Source organism: Phallusia mammillata, chromosome 5 (assembly GCF_965637545.1).
Source record: "Phallusia mammillata chromosome 5, kaPhaMamm4.hap1.1, whole genome shotgun sequence".
NCBI classification, from domain to species: domain Eukaryota; kingdom Metazoa; phylum Chordata; class Ascidiacea; order Phlebobranchia; family Ascidiidae; genus Phallusia; species Phallusia mammillata.
In genome coordinates this window covers 20,275,530-20,297,413 of record NC_137256.1, presented here as the reverse complement: position 1 = coordinate 20,297,413, position 21,884 = coordinate 20,275,530, and the positions used below count along the sequence as shown (strand labels likewise).

General features: G+C 40.0%; 1 protein-coding gene and 1 long non-coding RNA gene across 3 annotated transcripts; both read right to left on the bottom strand.

The window, feature by feature from the left end:
• Nucleotides 1-5,980: 5,980 nt before the first annotated feature.
• Nucleotides 5,981-9,912, bottom strand: LOC145229915 (angiopoietin-related protein 2-like). 2 transcript variants are annotated; one of them, XM_080095260.1, is made up of 6 exons: nt 9,458-9,912; nt 8,483-8,562; nt 8,320-8,416; nt 8,160-8,250; nt 7,735-7,863; nt 5,981-7,057 (listed from the first exon to the last, which is right to left on the bottom strand). In XM_080095260.1, the coding sequence occupies exons 1-6, from the start codon at nt 9,795-9,797 to the stop codon at nt 6,868-6,870; spliced, it is 927 nt and encodes a 308-aa protein (XP_079951386.1). In that variant the 5' UTR covers nt 9,798-9,912; the 3' UTR covers nt 5,981-6,867. The 2 variants fall into 2 exon arrangements, with proteins under 2 accessions (XP_079951386.1, XP_079951385.1); XM_080095259.1 differs by having other exon boundaries at nt 5,986-7,057; nt 8,160-8,256; nt 9,458-9,909.
• Nucleotides 9,913-14,147: 4,235 nt separating this feature from the next.
• Nucleotides 14,148-15,318, bottom strand: LOC145229916 (uncharacterized). Its single transcript, XR_013860511.1, has 4 exons — nt 15,112-15,318; nt 14,773-14,932; nt 14,588-14,700; nt 14,148-14,483 (listed from the first exon to the last, which is right to left on the bottom strand). It is a non-coding gene; the product is annotated as an uncharacterized LOC145229916 (long non-coding RNA).
• Between the last annotated feature and the right edge of the window lie 6,566 nt (nt 15,319-21,884).

Below are 21,884 nucleotides of genomic sequence, written 5' to 3'. Positions count from 1 at the left end.
GCAAGCAGCCTACGACAAAAAGCGATACCGTCCTGGTATACCTCGTACGTCGTCATGCTTTGTAATCCCCACGCCCACGTGAGCTCGCGCAACGCCAACACCGCGACTTCCTACAAGAGAGGAGCGGTGCCGAGCACAAGGCCCAGCACCGATCCCCTCGAGCAAGCCGAGAGGGCGGCGCTGCAAACAGAAGCCAACTCGACTCGTCCCCGTTGCCGCCGAAACAGAAAACCGTCGTTGCTCGGGAAACCGGCTGAGAAGCCGATTCCCGAGCTCTGACGTCACCTGTGACGGAGCTGGGGACAAGCCGACGTCCGAGTTGCCGAAACAACCAGAACGAGCTTCACTCCAGGCCTAAAATTTGGGCTATTTCATTAGATGTGCATATTTTCTGTTTGTGGTTTCCTTTTCGGTGGACTCATTTTCGTGCAATCACGTGGTCGCAACGTTGACACGGTTGAATAGTTCTTAGTCACGTGAGTGGCTGCTTCGACGCGAGAATCCCCCAAGTCGAAGTGCGCACTGTATCAGCAGGTCGCTTGTCACAAGACTGCTGGACGGAACTTAGTCGCTCGAATCGTCCCGCTCCTTTACTGGTCCTGCTTGTCACAAAGTGTTTTGGGGTCAGGCCGCGTGTGAGGTACCAGGGAGTCGATGTCATTGCCACAGCAGACTCCATTTTTCAGTGTTTGTGGTGCACCCACAAACACAAAATGTCGTGCTAGCAGGCGGTCGCCGACGTTTGGTCGATGTTTCCGCCGGTGTTCTCCCGCTAAATCTGAGCCCAGACACCGAGCAACTTACTGTTTGTTGGAAGACCTTGGGCGCGACTTGTGCTGTATAGGTCGTCTTGAGCGATGCCACCGGAAAACGAACAGCCCAATGCCCGCTAGACGGTCGTGTGGAGACGATGTCTAGTTGTGGTGAGGGCTTTGCGTTGGGAGTGCGGGATCGTTCGCCTGCGCAATTGCGACATCCAGTCGCTACATCACCACCACATGCCACACGTGGCTGGACGTGCTGTTGTTTCCTGCATTTGCTCACGTGAAAAAACGTTTTCTGTATGAACAATTGCAGCACACTCACGCAAACCACAAACAGAAGTTTGTTTGTACAATTGAAAAGGGGCAATTGTTCCTTTTCATTAAGCTTTGAGAGGTGAAGTCTTGCTGCTTCTCGTCACTGCCTAGCGGGTGCTTTACACTTTGCCTTGCGGTGTCGCGGAAGCTTTCAGTGCGCAAGTACCATCGCCTCTTAACAAGCTACGGACCAGCTCCGCTCCCCTTGGACGAGGGAGGGCGCAGTGCTGGGGCTTCGTGCTCCAGCATTGCTATCCTCTCTTGCTCAAGAAGCCGCCTAGCGGGATGCTTTTGCTCCCGCAGTGGTTGGCTACTTTGAGCGGGCTTGGTAAAAAAGAGCTTTGTGCTCTTTTTCCATTTGTCTCTTTCATTGCTCATTGCTCTCTACTACCACAGGTCCGATTTTTTGGGGATCGCCGCCATCGCAGCGGTAGCAAGCAGCCTACGACAAAAAGCGATACCGTCCTGGTATACCTCGTACGTCGTCATGCTTTGTAATCCCCACGCCCACGTGAGCTCGCGCAACGCCAACACCGCGACTTCCTACAAGAGAGGAGCGGTGCCGAGCACAAGGCCCAGCACCGATCCCCTCGAGCAAGCCGAGAGGGCGGCGCTGCAAACAGAAGCCAACTCGACTCGTCCCCGTTGCCGCCGAAACAGAAAACCGTCGTTGCTCGGGAAACCGGCTGAGAAGCCGATTCCCGAGCTCTGACGTCACCTGTGACGGAGCTGGGGACAAGCCGACGTCCGAGTTGCCGAAACAACCAGAACGAGCTTCACTCCAGGCCTAAAATTTGGGCTATTTCATTAGATGTGCATATTTTCTGTTTGTGGTTTCCTTTTCGGTGAGCTCATTTCGTGCAATCACGTGGTCGCAACGTTGACACGGTTGAATAGTTCTTAGTCACGTGAGTGGCTGCTTCGACGCGAGAATCCCCCAAGTCGAAGTGCGCACTGTATCAGCAGGTCGCTTGTCACAAGACTGCTGGACGGAACTTAGTCGCTCGAATCGTCCCGCTCCTTTATTGGTCCTGCTTGTCACAAAGCGTTTTGGGGTCAGGCCGCGTGTGAGATACCAGGGAGTCGATGTCATTGCCACAGCAGACTCCATTTTTCAGTGTTTGTGGTGCACCCACAAACACAAAATGTCGTGCTAGCAGGCGGTCGCCGACGTTTGGTCGATGTTTCCGCCGGTGTTCTCCCGCTAAACCTGAGCCCAGACACCGAGCAACTTACTGTTTGTTGGAAGTCCTTGGGCGCGACTTGTGCTGTATAAGTCGTCTTGAGCGATGCCACCGGAAAACGAACAGCCCAATGCCCGCTAGACGGTCGTGTGGAGACGATGTCTAGTTGTGGTGAGGGCTTTGCGTTGGGAGTGCGGGATCGTTCGCCTGCGCAATTGCGACATCCAGTCGCTACATCACCACCACATGCCACACGTGGCTGGACGTGCTGTTGTTTCCTGCATTTGCTCACGTGAAAAAACGTTTTCTGTATGAACAATTGCAGCACACTCACGCAAACCACAAACAGAAGTTTGTTTGTACAATTGAAAAGGGGCAATTGTTCCTTTTCATTAAGCTTTGAGAGGTGAAGTCTTGCTGCTTCTCGTCACTGCCTAGCGGGTGCTTTACACTTTGCCTTGCGGTGTCGCGGAAGCTTTCAGTGCGCAAGTACCATCGCCTCTTAACAAGCTACGGACCAGCTCCGCTCCCCTTGGACGAGGGAGGGCGCAGTGCTGGGGCTTCGTGCTCCAGCATTGCTATCCTCTCTTGCTCAAGAAGCCGCCTAGCGGGATGCTTTTGCTCCCGCAGTGGTTGGCTACTTTGAGCGGGCTTGGTAAAAAAGAGCTTTGTGCTCTTTTTCCATTTGTCTCTTTCATTGCTCATTGCTCTCTACTACCACAGGTCCGATTTTTTGGGGATCGCCGCCATCGCAGCGGTAGCAAGCAGCCTACGACAAAAAGCGATACCGTCCTGGTATACCTCGTACGTCGTCATGCTTTGTAATCCCCACGCCCACGTGAGCTCGCGCAACGCCAACACCGCGACTTCCTACAAGAGAGGAGCGGTGCCGAGCACAAGGCCCAGCACCGATCCCCTCGAGCAAGCCGAGAGGGCGGCGCTGCAAACAGAAGCCAACTCGACTCGTCCCCGTTGCCGCCGAAACAGAAAACCGTCGTTGCTCGGGAAACCGGCTGAGAAGCCGATTCCCGAGCTCTGACGTCACCTGTGACGGAGCTGGGGACAAGCCGACGTCCGAGTTGCCGAAACAACCAGAACGAGCTTCACTCCAGGCCTAAAATTTGGGCTATTTCATTAGATGTGCATATTTTCTGTTTGTGGTTTCCTTTTCGGTGAGCTCATTTCGTGCAATCACGTGGTCGCAACGTTGACACGGTTGAATAGTTCTTAGTCACGTGAGTGGCTGCTTCGACGCGAGAATCCCCCAAGTCGAAGTGCGCACTGTATCAGCAGGTCGCTTGTCACAAGACTGCTGGACGGAACTTAGTCGCTCGAATCGACCCGCTCCTTTATTGGTCCTGCTTGTCACAAAGCGTTTTGGGGTCAGGCCGCGTGTGAGATACCAGGGAGTCGATGTCATTGCCACAGCAGACTCCATTTTTCAGTGTTTGTGGTGCACCCACAAACACAAAATGTCGTGCTAGCAGGCGGTCGCCGACGTTTGGTCGATGTTTCCGCCGGTGTTCTCCCGCTAAACCTGAGCCCAGACACCGAGCAACTTACTGTTTGTTGGAAGACCTTGGGCGCGACTTGTGCTGTATAGGTCGTCTTGAGCGATGCCACCGGAAAACGAACAGCCCAATGCCCGCTAGACGGTCGTGTGGAGACGATGTCTAGTTGTGGTGAGGGCTTTGCGTTGGGCGTGCGGGATCGTTCGCCTGCGCAATTGCGACATCCAGTCGCTACATCACCATCATTCAATGATAGTTCCATTGAATATATTTTGGTAGTTGTTGACGGTCGTTGCTTACTTTGAAACACACTTGCATGGTGCAATATGTTTTAATAACGGTCCGGTGCTTTCCCTGTTTTGAGATACAATTAAATAGGAACCCAATATCGTCACAATTCTGCGCACCATAGAAATACGCATAAAAATTTGCATGGAAAACTGCATGATTCGTTTTTGTTCGTAGAGAAGTATGAGAAATCTATAAAAGAAAAATGAAATTAAGAAGATTACGGAAACTGAACATTTTCGGATTACGCAACGTTAGGCACAAACGTCAAGATTTGAATCTGAACTAAATTTTGTTGGGTTTGGTTTTCGGGTGGGTGAAATAAATGACGTAACGTTGTCACTGCGCTGTTTTTTTTGCACCCAATCGTTTGATTAAAGTTGATCAGAGAATGCTTTTCAAAAATGTTTTTTTTTGTTTCTATATCTCTGAAATTTTGTGTCAGATAAACAATATTTTCCTGGGTAATTTCAATCCTTATTTTTTATTATTTTTTACCCCCAAAGCCGAAGTTTGAGCCAGTCCTATTTATTTCTTGATTTTTTATTAGACGACTTGAAAGTTCATTCGATTTGTGGTTGTCCAGAAAAAATATTTCTTTCATTAAAAAAGTCTGCTCTTAACCCACTTTTATTGCAACTATTATATACAAAAGTGTGGTCGTAAATTTCAAATTAAAAATTTTGCTACTGAAAACTACTGAGCGGTAACTTAATATTAAGGTTGTTTAGGGTAGTGGAACGCGTGGAGTTCGTAAAAACAAAAAAAGATTTCGATTTTAACATAATATACAGCAAGGGTAATAGACTATAAGCTTAGCTGATATTAGACCGGCAGATTTGTTTCAGAATGTCAAAAATAGGTACTTCAAAACTCAATTAAAAACGCCTAATTTTGCTGCTGCCTTCCCCAGTCTCAGCACTGTTGCCCAATTGTAAAACATACTAGTATTAGCGTCGTGTTTAATTTACATTTGCCACATACGCGAATATGTTTTCAAACAGCATGCTATTAACTAAGCATTGCCTTACTGTCCTTACCAGGGGTGCCCAATCTTTTTTGACTCAAGGTCGACGTTTGAGGTAGTCCAACTCTCGGGATCTACCATTCCAATACAAACTAACAAGATCATGCGAGACTATGTGTGTATTACCAAAGGAAACTAGCATTTTCCGAGCCCTGTTTAACGTTTTTTTTTTTTAGCAAAAAGTAACCATTACTGCTGTAACTATTATTTTCGTGACGTAACTATTACTTTTGTGACTTTTGCGACGTAAAGCGTCGACTGAGTATTTGTGGTGTGGACATATCAACAAATCCCAATGAATAACTTTCACAATGAAGTCATATATGTAGGGCAACATTCCCAAAAAAACGCATTGCAAAACAAGTATTTCAAACAATTTTCTGAATCCCTCGCGGCGACTTGATATCAGACCGAGATCGACGGGTTGGGCACCCTTGAGTCTTGACTGTTTCAGGTTTTAACAAACAGAACAACGCAACGTTGTTACGTCATATAGCACGCAATCAATCCCTTTTGTCAGTTATTTTATTTTCTCGCTTTACAAACAGAACTGGTTCATTTTCATTACATTTTAAATATAGTTGTAGTTTTTTGTTAGATTTAATAATTTACCTAGAAAACATTTCTGTGGTGCTCCCCCCCCCCCCCAAACAACAACTAATTAAAAACGCTTTTGGGTGCGCGTGTGCCCACTATTTGACGTTTTTGAAAACGACCACTTTTATTCTTGGGAATTCTACGTCAGTAGCCTACGTCAGCAGAGAACAGATCACACGTTCAATTGTGATGTTAACAAACCCGTTTGTGACTAACCTGTTACGTTGTAAAATTAACAAGTGATCAATTCGTAGTACGGTTACAGTTATTGTCTAACGCTCTGCGGCCGAGAACCGAGCATCAAAAAATACCGAGTACTCGGGTTCCTCTGGCTCGGTTCGGCCAAGCACAACTCAATCACTACCTGATTTTGCTATTAAAGCGCAGACAAGCCCCGACAAATGACGCACAGTGATTTGCAGAAAATTCATTGTGACATCATATTCGAAAACACCTTGCAAAACAAAGAACCCAACACAGTGAATACTTGAAAATATAATTTAGTCAAAAATAAATTTACTATAAATACTGGTCACTGGAAGAGATATGACAAAAATAACTTGGTCGTTTTGTTTCGTTTTAACTGCTCCATCTACTCTCAGGGCCCCCCAATTGCCCAATTATTCTCCAGCGCCCCCTTAGTTATAGCAAACGCCCCCACGGGGGCGCTGGCGCTCCCGTTGAGAACTACTGATTTAAAGCAAGGGTGTTAGCACAAGCAATTTGAACAATGTACAGCCGCCATTACATATTTTTTAAGATAAATTTGCACGGGTCACAACGCACACGTCGCTTTTGTACTCGCGTTCTCCTTTACTTGTAATAAAATATGCGTACATGGTAATTCTGTTTTCATAATTTAGACGGATGGTTCTCAACATTTTTAAGCAACGGGCCCATTAACAAAACACATTTTCGATCCACAGAAGTCTTTGCGGGCCAATAACACAATAATTTCGAGAAAAGTTTATTTACAATTTTATTGTTGTGGGTGAGATTGTTTTTTATGACAAATAGGCAATGGGTGTTTAAATATTTTTATGTACCCAATCATTAGATCCTAAACAACCAGAAAATGTTTGCACTGTAAAACAGCAAAAACTTAGCGGCGCAAATTTGGAACATAGTTTGAGAATCATTGATTTGCACTAATGTAACAGAAGTAAAACAACATATAGATTTCAATCGCATTTCATCTTCATAGTTGACTCTTTTATCGATTCATTATTTCCTTTCCAATGATACCAGACCATGTTTTGTAGGAGGCCTCGTGATCTTCCCCATTCAGCGTTAAGAGAAGCATGTAAACAATAACCAAACCACCAACCGCCACCTTCGCCATTATAAACCGCACAATTATGACCAGGGTACCTGTGTCACAATGTAATATTACGCTAAAATTTAACATTGCTCCCAGTGCCGAATTAAGGGTCTGCTGGCCTGTAAGTTCATTTTATAAGTGGTCCGAAAATCAGGGTTGCCAACAAAAAAATTAGAATTATCAGTGTTTCATTTAAAGTGGATCATTTAAAGTGGCCTGGATTTTTGACTGGCCTGTAGGCATGTGCCTACTTTGCCTAATGGTTAATCCAGCACTGATTACTCCAAACATACGCAATGATTATATACCATAGCTTTTAAATGTAGAACATAAGACCAAATCTATTGTACATATGGTTTTAGAAAACACTTTATTTGAAACAGTTTCAAAACGGGCAATTTGCAATTGAACTTTCAAATTCAGTTTGTACAAAAATCTTTTATGTTAGCTTTTAAACAAACCATCAAATCTCGCACCAGTTCTACACTGTCAATATTTTGAATTGAGTTTTGCTAAATCCTTGTGAAAAAATTGTTTGTTGTTTCTAATTGTTGCTAACACATGTAAGTCAATTTCTTTTAAAATAATTTGTTTTCCAGATCACACAAACGTGAAATTTGCCATACCAAAAACTTTTACCAATTTAACAAGTTTTCTCGTTTACTTGTATCACTAGTATAGTGACTCCATTTGAAAAGTTTTTGCAATTTAATGTAAATGCTTTTACGTATCATGGTCTTGATCTTTGGTGGTAAATAGCCTTTTGTTGTGGTACGCCATACTGTCTCCTGCCGTTCCATTATACCCAGAAATGTGTAAACGATAATTGTCTGATTCGTCGTCGATTGAAAATAAACTGCAAACAGAAATGTTTTACGATACAGTTTCGTAGTCGTTTTTAATTCGCCCAAATCGTTTTATTAGGGCTATTGTTACAAAAAAGCTCGGTCCAACGTGCTTGTAAAAAACGATCATATGTTTCTTAGCAATACAAATTAACTACCATAGACATACCAGTTGGAATTTGCATTTAAAAAGTTGTTTAGCAACAATTAAGTTTAAATAAACCGAGTATCAACTAACATTTTTTTGTTTTGTCATAGTATGTACGCTATTTTGAAAATATTTCGTACAATATGTAAAGAAAATTACTTGTATTGTGCAAAAGCTTTAGATCCATCAAATCCAACTAAGTCAACTCTCAACTTGCAATTCTGTCCATTTGTCAACGTGTGTATTTCATCTAAACCTATACGTTTTTTTATTCAATTTATTAGAAAGTCATTTTTGTGTTGAAACAATAATAATTCACCGAGCCAAAATTCGCCCTCCATGTTTCCGAATCCATCTTTATATTCTTGCCAGTCTCTATGGAAATTAACACTTCCGTTAAATCGTCTTTGAAAAACCTGCCATGTACAAAATAACACTTATGTTATCTGGATTAAAGTTTATTTTACATATTTTTGTTTTACCTTCCAACCGTCGATACTGACTTCGCTCTTTTTATTACTTATGGACTCTTCGGTGATGTTTGGCAACCGGCGCTCGATATCTACAAAAGAGCAAAAGAAAAAAATGCAAGTTAAAAAAATCTCACCCGTTTTTGACCGCAAAAAGAATAACCTAAATTTACGATTCTGTTACATCTACCATCAAAAGATCAAATACCAATTGGAAAAGCAAACATATTTATACACGGTAAACCAAAACAAAAAATAATCTCATTGATCTGGCTTGTAAGATTGAAGGTCTTACAACCTTGCGTGTTCAATATTGGATATTAATTGCTCCAGAAGTTGATCGTTTTTGTAGTTTATTCGATTCTACTCAGAGCGGATCCACGAATATCAGTTCAATGCAGTACAACAGAATATTGACTGAACGTTGAAGTGAAGTAAAAGTAGAAGTAGAATAACGCTCGGCCTAACTTACTACGTATATATAGATCTAGACAAACCGTCAGTTATTTCAAATATTGTTTACCAACGCTCAACGGTTATGCAATATCATGCTCTGAAGCTATTGTCCAACTTAACGATCAGCATCTTAGCAACTCTTCAACGACTGCGTGGTAACAACGCGGTCTGAGTAAACACAAACAACTTCGTACACAACGAGTTAGTAGGGGGAACAAAAGACCGTTACTGCACTCAATCAATCGGCTGTTAGTGGACAAACATTATTTAGGTCGTTGGACAAGATATCAAAAGGGCCTTTCAAATTCAAACGGTTCGTTGCAACGGCCAAAATTTCACTAGTGGAAAAATCCATAAGACAAACACAAATTATTAAATCGCAATATTAATACGTTACAGGCTGCCAAACTGGGTTCATTTGTAGATCTAATATTTTAATAAAAGCTTTCTGGTCTTGAGATGCAAAATGAGAGAAAAGTTTAATTTTTAGTTTAAATATCGAAACATGATTTGATTATTGAGCAATTTTACCTTGAATTTTTTTTCTCATTTCCTGCTTGAATTCTTCCAAATCTAACGCTTCTCCTTTTTCACCCTTTATGCCGGGTATTCCCCTCGGTCCCAGCCCACCAGGCAAACCAACTTCCCCTTTAGGACCCACTGGCCCCTTCAACCCAGGGGTTGGCTTTCCTCTAGGACCCAACTTTCCAGGCGGGCCAACGTCTCCTTTTTCACCTTTGCCACTTAGCAAGCTTCCGGGCGTCACAGTGACGTCATCGCCACATGATGCAACGTTGACGTAACTGCACTTTTGTTGTCCGTTGACCAGTGACATAAAGCACGTCAGAATCGCAATCAATTGCATGAGCATGTTTCTTTAAATTAATTTTCCTGCATATCAAAACGTGTGTTTTACATTTCTGTTCGCTAAGTTTGTTTCACAAATGAAATACTATCTGATAGCGGTTTCAAAGAATAAACTGTTAAAACATTATTAATCACAATTGCCAGCAAAAGTTAAAACATCAAATAAAATTTAAATAACCAGCTTTTTGTTGCCTTTAAAGTCTTAAAAATAAAATGTCCTAATCTCATAAGTTAGCTTTATTTTTTTGTATTCCTGACAAACAGAGATTTTTGTTTCTGATATGAAACCCCAAGAAAGATGAAAAAACGTGCTAAAAGAAACTTAAACACTGATCGTTAAACTAAATATTGCACAATTTTCCAAACCAGCAAACCTGCCAATTCATGTCAGACAGTGTCTAAAAATGGACATTTTGTTCACTTAAGTCATTAAATCTGATCCAGATTTCAAAACACAGACAGTCATGTGACAGATCCAAGTCACGGCAAATCCAGTAATATATCAACTTTTCTTGCTAGCGTTGCTTTGCAGCAATCCTAAACAAAAAGACGACAACAGTAAAACTCACGGGTTCATAAATAGATCTGTGTTGGCAGGAATTTAAATAACCCGACAAGTACTTTAAAAAAACCAATGAGTCAAATTTTGGTATGAAATGGAAGTCGAAGTGAAACAGTCACACAAAAACTCTATTTGGAAAGATGCGACCATTAGCAATAGCCTAAAGTTTGATCTAATCAAATCTTTTTTTCTAGGTTGCTACCTGTGCTTGCGAATCATGGCACTTAAGAGCAACCGATCGCTCTAAGCTTAAAAGTTTTGAATGTACTGCCATCGGCGCTTGCTAAGAATTTCATGTAAAGGACATAGGATAAACAATTCCATATTAAAAAAACTAAAAGTACAACAGCAATTTATTAGATTTGTACAAAAACAACGTCTAAAATATTATGGACACATAAATCGACACCACAAAACTTTGGAATATTTGTGGTAACATGGACGACCCCGCGGCAAGAGATCAAGGGGAAGGCAAATACCGCAATATATAGAGCAAATTAAACATGCAGTGAATGCCACATCACCTGTGGAGCTAGTTTGATGCTGCTCGAACCAACAGAGCTGAAAACAAATATGTGGCAGCGTCAAACTGCTAAGCGGATGACACGCTTATGTGAGCAGTAAGAAAGTTTGTTTTTTAATCAGCTCGTCTACCGGTCACGACATATACGAGTGACACCGGGGTGTGGCAAATAAACGCCCAACTTGAAAATCAACATTTTAAACGATATTTCCAAATTCTATCACTTCAGGATATGCTAAAGAGGCTTACCTTTGCAACCAAAAAGGTTTATGCAAGTTTCATAAAAATATTTTATATCCAATTGCAACGGAAGTTTTTATGCCTTCTGACAATGTTTCGTTATAGTCCAAATTGATTTTATAAAAAGCAAGTTTAATATAATTGCAATGAACAGGGCCATGTTTATCCGCAGGCAACACGTATTGTTTCGCTTTGGCAGTAGGCTATATTGGCCGCATACATCAGTGTACAAGGTACACGACCCTCCAGTTTGCTTGGACTTAAATCCTGAAATACCTTTTCTCATTCCACCTGTTCGCTGCCACAACTGAGCATAAAACACAGAGGTAGCGGGTTTAAAATAAATAAGGAAAGTTTCAACTTCCTTATACGAGTAATAAAAACAAAGCAGTTAACCGACCATTTGAGTTTCGTCACATAATGTCAGAACCCATGGAAAATTAACGCAAACGGTAACGAATTTCACTAAATGGGAAGATGCGCAGACTGAAACAAAGTAAGAGACAATTGTTTAATATTCAACCCGTATTTTCTTACACTATCACGCAAGCACTTCAGTAATAACATACTGTCAGCGAGTCACCACACGTACTTCAGAAAAAAAATGCACTGTAGTTTTTCAAAAAAGTAGGGTAGATTTTGTCATCTAAAGCGGCTATAGGTTAAACAAGACAAAAAAGCACTTACGTAAGTTCCTTAAAACAGGGGTGCAAAAAATTTTTCGGAATCTGGTAGCGCGCAAAAATTTTTAGTAGCACATACATTTTTGTGTATGTGTCTTTTTCCACCTAATGCACAACCTTTTCGCTACTAATAGCTGTATCGCATGTCCCTATTTTACAAACGGCCACCAAATGTCTCAAATTGTTTATAATTTAGTGATTTAAAGAATTTTATGTCTTATCCATAGATTGAACTGAACAGCTTTAATGATTTGTTTCAATTGTTAATGACGCCACTATCTAAATTGTTAAGTTGTTTGTTGCCTGACATTTGGCATTGTTTGCACACAATAGCGTACAAAAAATCTGTCACGTATTGCTACCGAGACTAGCCCCGAAAAATCTATTTATACCAGTTTTATAGCCTAATCAATGCATTACCGCCAACACATATACTTCCATATACAGTTTCGCGACCGCACTAATTCGTCTGTCTCCGGGTACGCATACGACGGCAGGTTGTGGAGCACTGTGCTTCGATAACATCACGGCATAGTCTATTGGCATAGGTTTTGCTCGATATCCAGTTTTTAACCCGACGCCTGACAAATCGTAGTTAAAATTGCTGATTCGGCAAATCGGTCTTTCGGCTCGTCTCATATGTGCTCAGATACGAACAGCAAACGTCCAAACCGGACGCAGAGATTGTGTTGCAACCAGGCCTACCATATTTCCATCTCCAAAGAGGAGGACACATTGTTGAAAAGAACATGAAAAAACAATTTAAGCCACCCCCCACGAAATAAACTTGAGAAATTAAATGATATACAATATAGTTTGACGTTTATCACACCACAACATTAAAATAAGTATTTTAAAAAAGGAAAACCTGTATTTTTTGAAAAATAAGCTGAAGATCTATATTTTGCTGTTTTAAATAGCACAATTGTCACATATGTATTTGATAAATCAGAAATTTCTTTAAAAGGGGGACATTTGGGCAGTTTTTCTTTTCCTCGGAGGACAACTTGTTTTTTGTCAAAAAGGAGGACATGTCCTCCAAAAACAAGACGTATGGTAGGCCTAGTTGCAACGGCAACTGAGTCAAAAATCCATGCAAAGTGATCGTTCGCAAAATTAGTTGCAGAAATGGCAGACTAAAGCACGTTTTACTCGTTTATAAAAGTATCGGTATTTGTTCCGATGCCACCTAACTATCGGATGAGTAGCGATGCCACAAATAGCATCAGGTAATACTGTATTATCAGGCTAACTCTAAATACAACAACATTTATTGATTTATGTTATATGACGCATCATACGAAGATTTGAAATTATGACCTCAGCATATTTTTGTGGCAAACGTTTTATGCCAAAATATTGCGTATTTTCAAATCTATTAGCTACAATCCGTTGAAAATGTTTGTGCGACGTGAGTGACGTGTTGTTGAGTGCATGTTTTGAGACACGTGTGCGATTGTATCCTAACCACGACGATCAGCATCACATTCGCGCCCAATGTGTGAGAAGGCTTGTTATGATAGTGAAAAGTAAATGTTCTTTTTAGGTTGTAAAAACGTGTGCGGAAATCACTACTTCAACTGTCACGTCGTGTCAATTGATGATTGCACATTTTACACAGTTACCGTAGCATCGCGATAGTGCCTCATAAAATAAGCTACTCACGTAATTCGGTCGCGGCTTGACTCAAGCGTGTTTTTCGAGAAAACAATATTGTTAGATCGTTGCCTACTCTCTATTTTTTCCCGCTAATTGTGCCACTTCATCATTGCTTTACTATTATTCTGAGAATATTTCTGAAAATAAATTAAAAGATATAGACCACCTTTAATTGTGACTACAAACTGCGGTCGCGCACGCAAGTTTATTGGTCGCGCGGCGCGACCGTGCGACCGCATTTTTGCACCCCTGCCTTAATACAACCCAGAAAGAAAGCTCAAAGGTGCATGTTGTTTAAAAAAGTTTCAAACCCTTAAACCGAGTTGCCCCCAAAACACACGTCAGTTTGTCACTGATTCACTTGGCCCGCAGGTTAGAAACGCAGTCATTTAGAAATGCAAGATTGTTGTTTACGCAAATTTGTCGGGTAAATACAGCGAGTGTATGACGAAACACAGGTGATGCGAAAACGGGTAGAGCGTTGGCTTTAGGCCTTTTTTCAGCTGGATAGTATGAAAACAAAGCTAAAAGTTATACAGTTAAATAATAGAACCGCAGCAATAATTCATAATTATGGTCCCTTCAAGACACAAGGTACGCTTGTGCCAAGCACTTATATTATCCGAATAGGAATTGGTCTAAAACTTCGGCCCATGTGCTATCAAACTTTAAAAAAATGCTTGTCAAAATAATGCAAGAGGAATGAAATAACAATATTTTTTCATCAACATCATGCAATGTTTTCTGAAATGATCTAATAAAATTAATTTTGATGAATTCGGTTACATTCGGCAATTTTGAAGAATCAACAATGAAGATCAACTGTGATTAAAGTATTCACAAACAAATGATAACATTAAATAATTGCTGACATCGGTCAACCATGTAATTGTAAATTGTTTACCCTATCGCATTAAATAAAGACTTTTAGAAGCATTTTTTTCTTGTCCAGATGAATTTGGTAGGGTATCAAAGACAGCAACAGTACCAGTGGAAAATGTCATCTCTTCATATGCATGCAATCTTTTAAAAACAAGAAACTGTTTTATTGCCAGAAAATTTGACAGAATTAGACAAATTAAACCAGAAGCCATCCACCCTTGACATGCATTTTTTTTAAATCTTACCACATCTTGGTTTGAAGTGCTGTTTTACTTTTTGTAAGGCTTGCAATCTTATAATTGAATCATGAGTGTGTAGTTAACACTGTTTAGCATTGTTGGTCTTTATACAGGCAGATCTAAAAAATAAACATGAGATTAGACAGTGAGAAGTCAAAAATAACAGATGGAGGTTCTATTATAAGCCTTACCATCTCCTTTCTTGTCAGCATAATCTATAAGTAAAAAACAGCAAACCACAAAATCTCACTGTAAATAAAATAGAATATAACATTAAGACTAGAATAGACTTCTGTTCCTTTCTTGTAAATGTGGTCAATCACCAAACATTCTTGAAGGTCAATGAGGCACCTGCATGAAAATGATATTACATCAATTAATGTCAGGTGATTATAAACTTGTACACCCCAGGTTTTTACAAAAATGATACTTAGCTCAACATAATCAATTTTTAGCTCTAATTAAGGAATGTTGTGCAGTTCAATGATAACAGTACACTCAATACTGAATATCACTGTCACAATACCTACCGCGGAGCTCTTTAGTTCTTAAAACGCACATGTCTTGTTATAGTTGCTGTATATTGCAAGTGTAGGTTCAATAATCAAGATAGCTAAAATCAATGTTCGAAAATTACTGTACACAAAAAAAAACAGAGTAAAAAAAACTTTTTCAAAACAGTTCATAATGTTAATGCAAAAAAGGTTCAATATTGCTGATCAAATTGTGCCAACACAAAATTTTGTACACTTAGCAGCAGTATTTATTGTACAACATGCTGTACTTCCTATATAAATACAAATACTAGAAGAAAGTATGCACTTTGGTTTTTACTTTCAGGTTAAAAATAAAACATTACAATTAGTTGATAGACGCAGGGTTTTCAAAAATAAAGTTTCCTTGCATCCTTATTTAAGTGGTTAAACTTCACAAAAAACAGCTTTACACAGAAACAACACCAACAAAAAAGCTAGCAGCTTTTGACTAAATAGTGAAAGGGCTGATATTTAAATATTTTTCGGATCAAAGTCTCTTATTTTGCTTTTCCAGCTTGATTTTGAGTTAATTTATTGATTGTTTTGAATTTGCGCGATGCGCAGTCAGGCGTAACCTGCAAAACAAATTCACAACGTTTCAATTAAATTCTCGAAATATTCACTTTTCAGATAGCCTAATTATTGCGAGTAAGTTATCTACAATTAAACAAACTTCCATTTAAATCAGGGAGTCGAACCGCTTGTCATATGGGTTCAGGTTCGGTTCGGGTTCACTTCGTTTTGTTTTTAAGGGTTCGGGTTCGGTTCAGGTTTTTTTAAATGTGTATTTTCGGGTTCGGGTTTTGTTCCGGTTTGGGAAAATTATCCGGTCCAAACCGGTTTGCGGTTTTTAAACCGGTTCAAATTTTCATTTGTTTCAATTTAATTCTACCCATTATCCACCTGGCCTTATAAAAAACTCCAGAAGAATTTTGATAGTGCACTGTTATTTTTGACACCCCCTACAAGTGTTATCTCACGTGCGCTGTTTTGAAAAAAAAATCGCAAAATCTGAAACAGACTGCATTTTTTACTGGTTCAGTTCCGGTTCGGGTTCAACGCCAAACAAAATATGGGGTTCAACTCCGGTTCGGGTTTTTGAAAAATCGTAATTAGCGGTTCGGGTTCGGTTCGGGTTTAATGAAATTAACCGCTCAAACCGGTTCGCGGGTTCGGGTTCAGTTCCGGTTCGACTCCCTGATTTAAATCAATCAGCCATTGCTGCCAGGAATAGTATCAAGTTTATAGAGCTCTTCTGGCAAATGTATTTTTATTCCGACGTTTCAACGTCCTATACAGGTCGTCTTTATCCGGGTAAATAACACTGAATGCGACTCTATAACTTGAAACTTCCATTTAATTAATATTACGTAACATCATAGTATCAGTAAAGCATTAAAAATCGTACACAATTTTACACTGTAAAGTAGGGATGTACAATCTTTTCGCTATGACGGCCGCCTCGCAGATCCTTATTTCACCAACGACCGTCAGTTGCCTCCTGCTTTACAGTGTAAAATTGTCCCACAAAATGTGTTTAGAGCTGTTTGAAAATCAAAATATCAGGAATAAGGGTTTTTATTTACGTCACGGCCGCCAATACATTTATTTTGATATACATGTTTACGGGCGGAAAATTCGTCTACACGGCCGCATGTGGCCGTTCGACCGCAGGTTATGCACCCCTGCTGTAAAGCAACAAGTATTGCCACCCAAATGTCAATTCGCTAATATTTTAGTTAATTTTGCACCTAACAATTTGCAAAATACCTATTATGTGACGTCGGTCTATGTCGCTTTACAGTCATGACGTCACATGACCCGAAAACACAGGAGTTCATTCTTAAACAAAATAATGTAGAATGCAATAACATGTCACGACATGTTTTTTTCCGGTTCTTAACCTACAAGTAAGGGTTTTGGCCCAATAGCAACTGTTCGGACAATTCAATAAACATGTTGACCCGACCACCCACCTGTGAAAGAGTGCTTCCACAAATATAATATTATAACTCGCGATACGACTTGTGCGACAGGAAATTGGTTTCCTTACGTGGTTTCGAATGCAGATTTTGCGCAGACTTTCTCTTAACTTAGTTCCGATTTAGTTTTATGAACCAATTTTCTCATGTCATTTCGACAAAACAACATCTGTTTATTAACTTTACGACCTAAACAGCGGATAAACAAAACAATATAGCACTGCATATTGCGTATATTTGAATTAGGTTCGAAAGGAGAAATTGCGATACATGGAAATAATGGCAGCCTGTTGGGGTTGTTTTTCACCATTTTTTTACTTTTATTTTTACCCCTCTTAATTGTAATGCAGCAGTTCACAAAAAAAATGAACGCTGCTATCTACAGCTACCTACTTGGCTTGAAATTCCACACAAAACTCTTTCACCTAAAGCAGGGGTGTCAAACTCGCGGCCCAATGCGGCCCACGAACACTCAACAGCATATGTGATATTTTGTCATTTTTTTTTTATCTAATTATAGTATTTTTTTCTTACTTTTCAAAACAAAAGCTATTATTTAAACAGACATTTACAGAAATTTTATTTATAAATAAAAATTCACCTGTTGTTTTAAATTTTCGTAGGCTCATTGTGTGCAAACAATGCAAAAACAGGCACCACAAGCGTCACAGTTTAGATTATGACGTAATAAACAGTTAAAACTGTTCTTCACACTGTGCAGCTCAATCTGTGCATCAAATTGAAAATATTTCTGGGCTTTGGCATCAATAGATGGTATATAACAGGGGTGGCCAGACCTGCGCTTCATGCTCGAGCCGCATATCACAAAACTTAGTTTTAAAAGAGCCCCAACACAAAAAAATCAAAAACGAATTGATTCACTCACAATCAAGTGTAGGCTTTTAAATAATGATTTATTGTTGTGTGGTGATACTGTGAGTCTCCACCTGGGCTGCAAGGTTTTTGAAATTAGGCTTTTTTGTGTTTAGCTTTGTAATGACGTTTCTATTAGGCGTCGTTGTGGAATAATTTTTTCGACAACGGCGCCTCAAGGCCGTTTTGAAAACAAACAAAAAACTTGCAAGATAGCTAACTTGCAGGAACTTAGCGTTGCAAGTTAGCTAACCTGCCGCAAGTTAGGTTATCTTGCAACGCTAAGTTGCCGCAAGTTAGCTCAGTTGCTGCAAGATAGCTATCTTGCGACGCTAAGTTGCCGCAACTTAACTAACTTGCAACGCTAAATTGCCGCAAGATAGCTATTTTGCGCCGCTAAGTTGCCGCAACTTAACTAACTTGCAACGCTAAATTGCCGCAAGATAGCTATTTTGCGCCGCTAAGTTGCCGCAACTTAACTAACTTGCAACGCTAAATTGCCGCAAGATAGCTATCTTGCGACGCTAAGTTGCCGCAACTTAACTAACTTGCAACGCTAAATTGCCGCAAGATAGCTATCTTGCGACGCTAAGTTGCCGCAACTTAACTAACTTGCAACGCTAAATTGCCGCAAGATAGCTATTTTGCGCCGCTAAGTTGCCGCAAGTTAGCTAACTTGCGACTCAAGATAGTTAAGTTGCATCAAGATAGCTAACCTGCAACGAAATATAGCTAAGTTGCGGCAACTTAGCGTCGCAAATTAGCTAAGTTTCGTTGCAAGTTAATTAAGTTGCCGCAAGATAACCTAACTTGCGGCAAGTTAGCTAACTTGCAGCAACTTAATTTATTCGACGACGGCGCCCCATACGTTTCAAGTTACTGGTTTTGTAACGATTGAGCGAATCTTGACAGATAAGACACACAGGTTTACCTTCATTATCAATGAATGGAAACTCCTCCTCCCATTCTGTTTTAAAAGTTATATTTTCCTGTTTATCTTTCTTTTTTTGTAATTATTACTCAACAACATTTTTTGGGCTAAACTTTGCAGTTATTGCTAGTATTAGCAGCAATAAAAATGTAAAATGTTTTTAATGTCAGCCCTGACTTACAGCTTCAATCTGACAATATATTTGACTACAATGCACAAGCTAGCACGCTTCTGTACAATAATGTTCTTTTCGGTTTTCGGAATGTACATTGGTTATTACAAACAGTCAGTCTATTGTTAACACGTGATAGAATGCATTATTTTATAACCAGGTTAAACAACTCGGCAACATGGGGAAATACATGTGCAACATTAAAGAACCGCAAACAAAGACTCAAAGAGCCGCATGCGGCTCGGGAGCCGCAGTTTGGCCACCCCTGGTATATAACATAAACCTATTTCTTACGTAATTATAAAACACAACCAGCAGGTAATTGGCAGCTGTTGGTAAAATATGGATCTACAATGCGGCCGTCGTAGCGAAAAGGTTGTTTATGTGTACAAAACTAGATTAAAATCACATGCGCCCTCGGCATAATTTTCAAACTGCAATGTGGCCCCCGAACCCCACGAGTTTGACACCCCTGACCTAAAGCATAGGTTCTGAACCATTTCCCGTTTAACTGTTTGAAGATTTCGATACTAAAAATACCTCTAATTTCTTTATACAAAGTGAAAACTAGCAATTTCGCACAAGCCTGACTTTTATAGCTTTGTTAACTTGTTAAATTCAACCCTTTGCAACAAATTTACACCCAGTTAGGTAGATTTGTCGTACAGTAAATATAGGTCAAATCATGAGAAAAGCAGTCAAAAGGAATTGGCCTCAATGCTAAAGGACATGCAAATATCACATTACAATTGACTTCAAAACTTAACTTAGTTCGAGTTCTCTCAAAAATGTTCACCTACTTGGATTTAGCTTGAGAAGTTGCCCAGTTCTTTACAAAAGTTTATCTACATTGACCATTTATTTACCAAGCGTTTTTATTCAAGTTGAAGGGCAGTTTGGTAATAATTGTGTTTATTGTAAGATCGACATATTCGCCAATACCTACTTGTTGTACGAAAGCGGTCATAAAAACAAAAAAGTTTTGATCGAAAAAGTCTCGCTCAGCTGTGAGCGACGAAGAGTGAAATGACAACACGATCCTAGGCGTATAAAGCGCGCAGAATTCGGTGCAAATGCAAGTAGATTTGGTTGTCTTGCGCATTGTAATAGTCGATTAAGTGAACATCAGGTTTTGAGTACTAGGTAAAAGCGTAATATGTGGCTATGCAATATTATTTTGATAAAGCGCAATGTGTTATCACGGCAACAGGTGGTATATATGCTATGACAATTATTTTCAAATATGCTTGTTCGGTAATTTCGGTCAGATAAGGAATGCAGGCAGATTTTATTTGTTTAAATACGTTTGTAAAAACCTAGAAAAGTAAACGTAGTTTATGCACGAGAATGTCACGTGCTTCACTAGTAAAGCAAAATAAAAAAGTAATAATGCCTAATGTAGCTAGAAATATAGCAGCACCTAGGGTCTAAAGCAGTGTTTTCCAACCGCCGGTCCGCGTGAATATTTTGCCGGTCCGCAAATTATCTTAATTTACGCCCAGCTACCTTTTAAAATGGAATGGTAAGTAGGCCTATTCCAAAATTGTAAGGACCTGCGAAGCTCGTTTTACGCTTGGCTGTAAAACTGGGGTAGCTCTCCACCGTTGATAACCGCAAAGTTGTTTAATAAAGTTTTTGTAGCGTTTATGATTGTTTTGTCACAAACAGCGTCCAGCATTCAACATTTGAGTTGAGTTGATTGCCGCTTGGTTGTAATTTTTAGTCCTAAATACATAGGCTATGACTGAATCTTGCATTATGTTGTGCAAGATTTGTCTGTTACATTTGCTATAAATGTATGTTGCATTCACTATAAGCTTATAAGCTTACAATCTTTTGTTGCCGGGCTGTATATTTCTTTAATTTTTTATCGGTCCCACGGTGTAGAAAGGTTGGGAACCACTGATCTAAAGCACGGGTGCACAACCTGCGTTCGTTATAGATATATTAAGGGCTGTCAACTCGCGGCCCACGAACCCTCCAATGCGGCCCACGAACACTCAACAACAATTGTTTTGTCAGATTTTTATCTATTTATAATAATTTTTCTTACTTTTCCAAGCCAAAGCTATTAATTAAACACACATTTACAGAAATTTAATTTTTAAATAAAAATTCAAGTGCTATGAATAGAAATGATAGTAATTAAACCGTTTCTCAAAGCGTTAAGTATCAGTCAAGGGTGCGCAACCTGCGGCCGCAGAGACGAGTTTGTGCGGCCGTGATCATTTCTATGAAATATATGTAGTTGTAGCCGTGGCGTAATTAAAACTCCTTTGCTAAAAAAGGATTTTTAAACTTTTCTGAACAGATTTTGTGTTACTGAAAATAGTATTACCAGCTATAGTAGCCATATGGGACAAACTTTTTGGCGCCTAAACAACACCAACAAAAAAGCTAGAGGCATTTGACTAAATAGTTTAGGGGCTGAAATTTAAATATTTTTCGGATAAAAGTCTCTTATTTTGCTTTTCCAACTTGATTTTGGGTTAATTTATTGATGTTTTAAATTTACGCGATGCGCAGTCAGGCGTAATAACCTACAAAACAATTTCACCATTCACAACGTTTCAATTAAATTTTTGTATTTTTATTCTGACGGGCTTTTTTTCAGTTCCACAAAATGTGTTTAAAGCAGTTTGAAAACCAAATTATTTACGTCACGGCCGCCAATACATTTATTTTGATATACATGTTTACGGGCGGAAAATTCGTCTACACGGCCGCATGTGGCCGTTCGACCGCAGGTTATGCACCCCTGCTGTAAAGCAACAAGTATTGCCACCCAAATGTCAAATCGCTAATATGT

What these genes read in the sequence shown, in the direction of transcription:
- LOC145229915 (XM_080095259.1), bottom strand. Translation starts at nt 9,797, where the DNA reads ATGCTCATGCAATTGATTGCGATTCTGACGTGCTTTATGTCACTGGTC. An exon ending in AATGAGAAAAAAAATTCAAG is followed by an intron (nt 8,563 to 9,457) that starts GTAAAATTGCTC and finishes GCTCTTTTGTAG; the next exon opens with ATATCGAGCGCCGGTTGCCA. An exon ending in GGAGGGCGAATTTTGGCTCG is followed by an intron (nt 8,257 to 8,319) that starts GTGAATTATTAT and finishes AAAAACGTATAG; the next exon opens with GTTTAGATGAAATACACACG.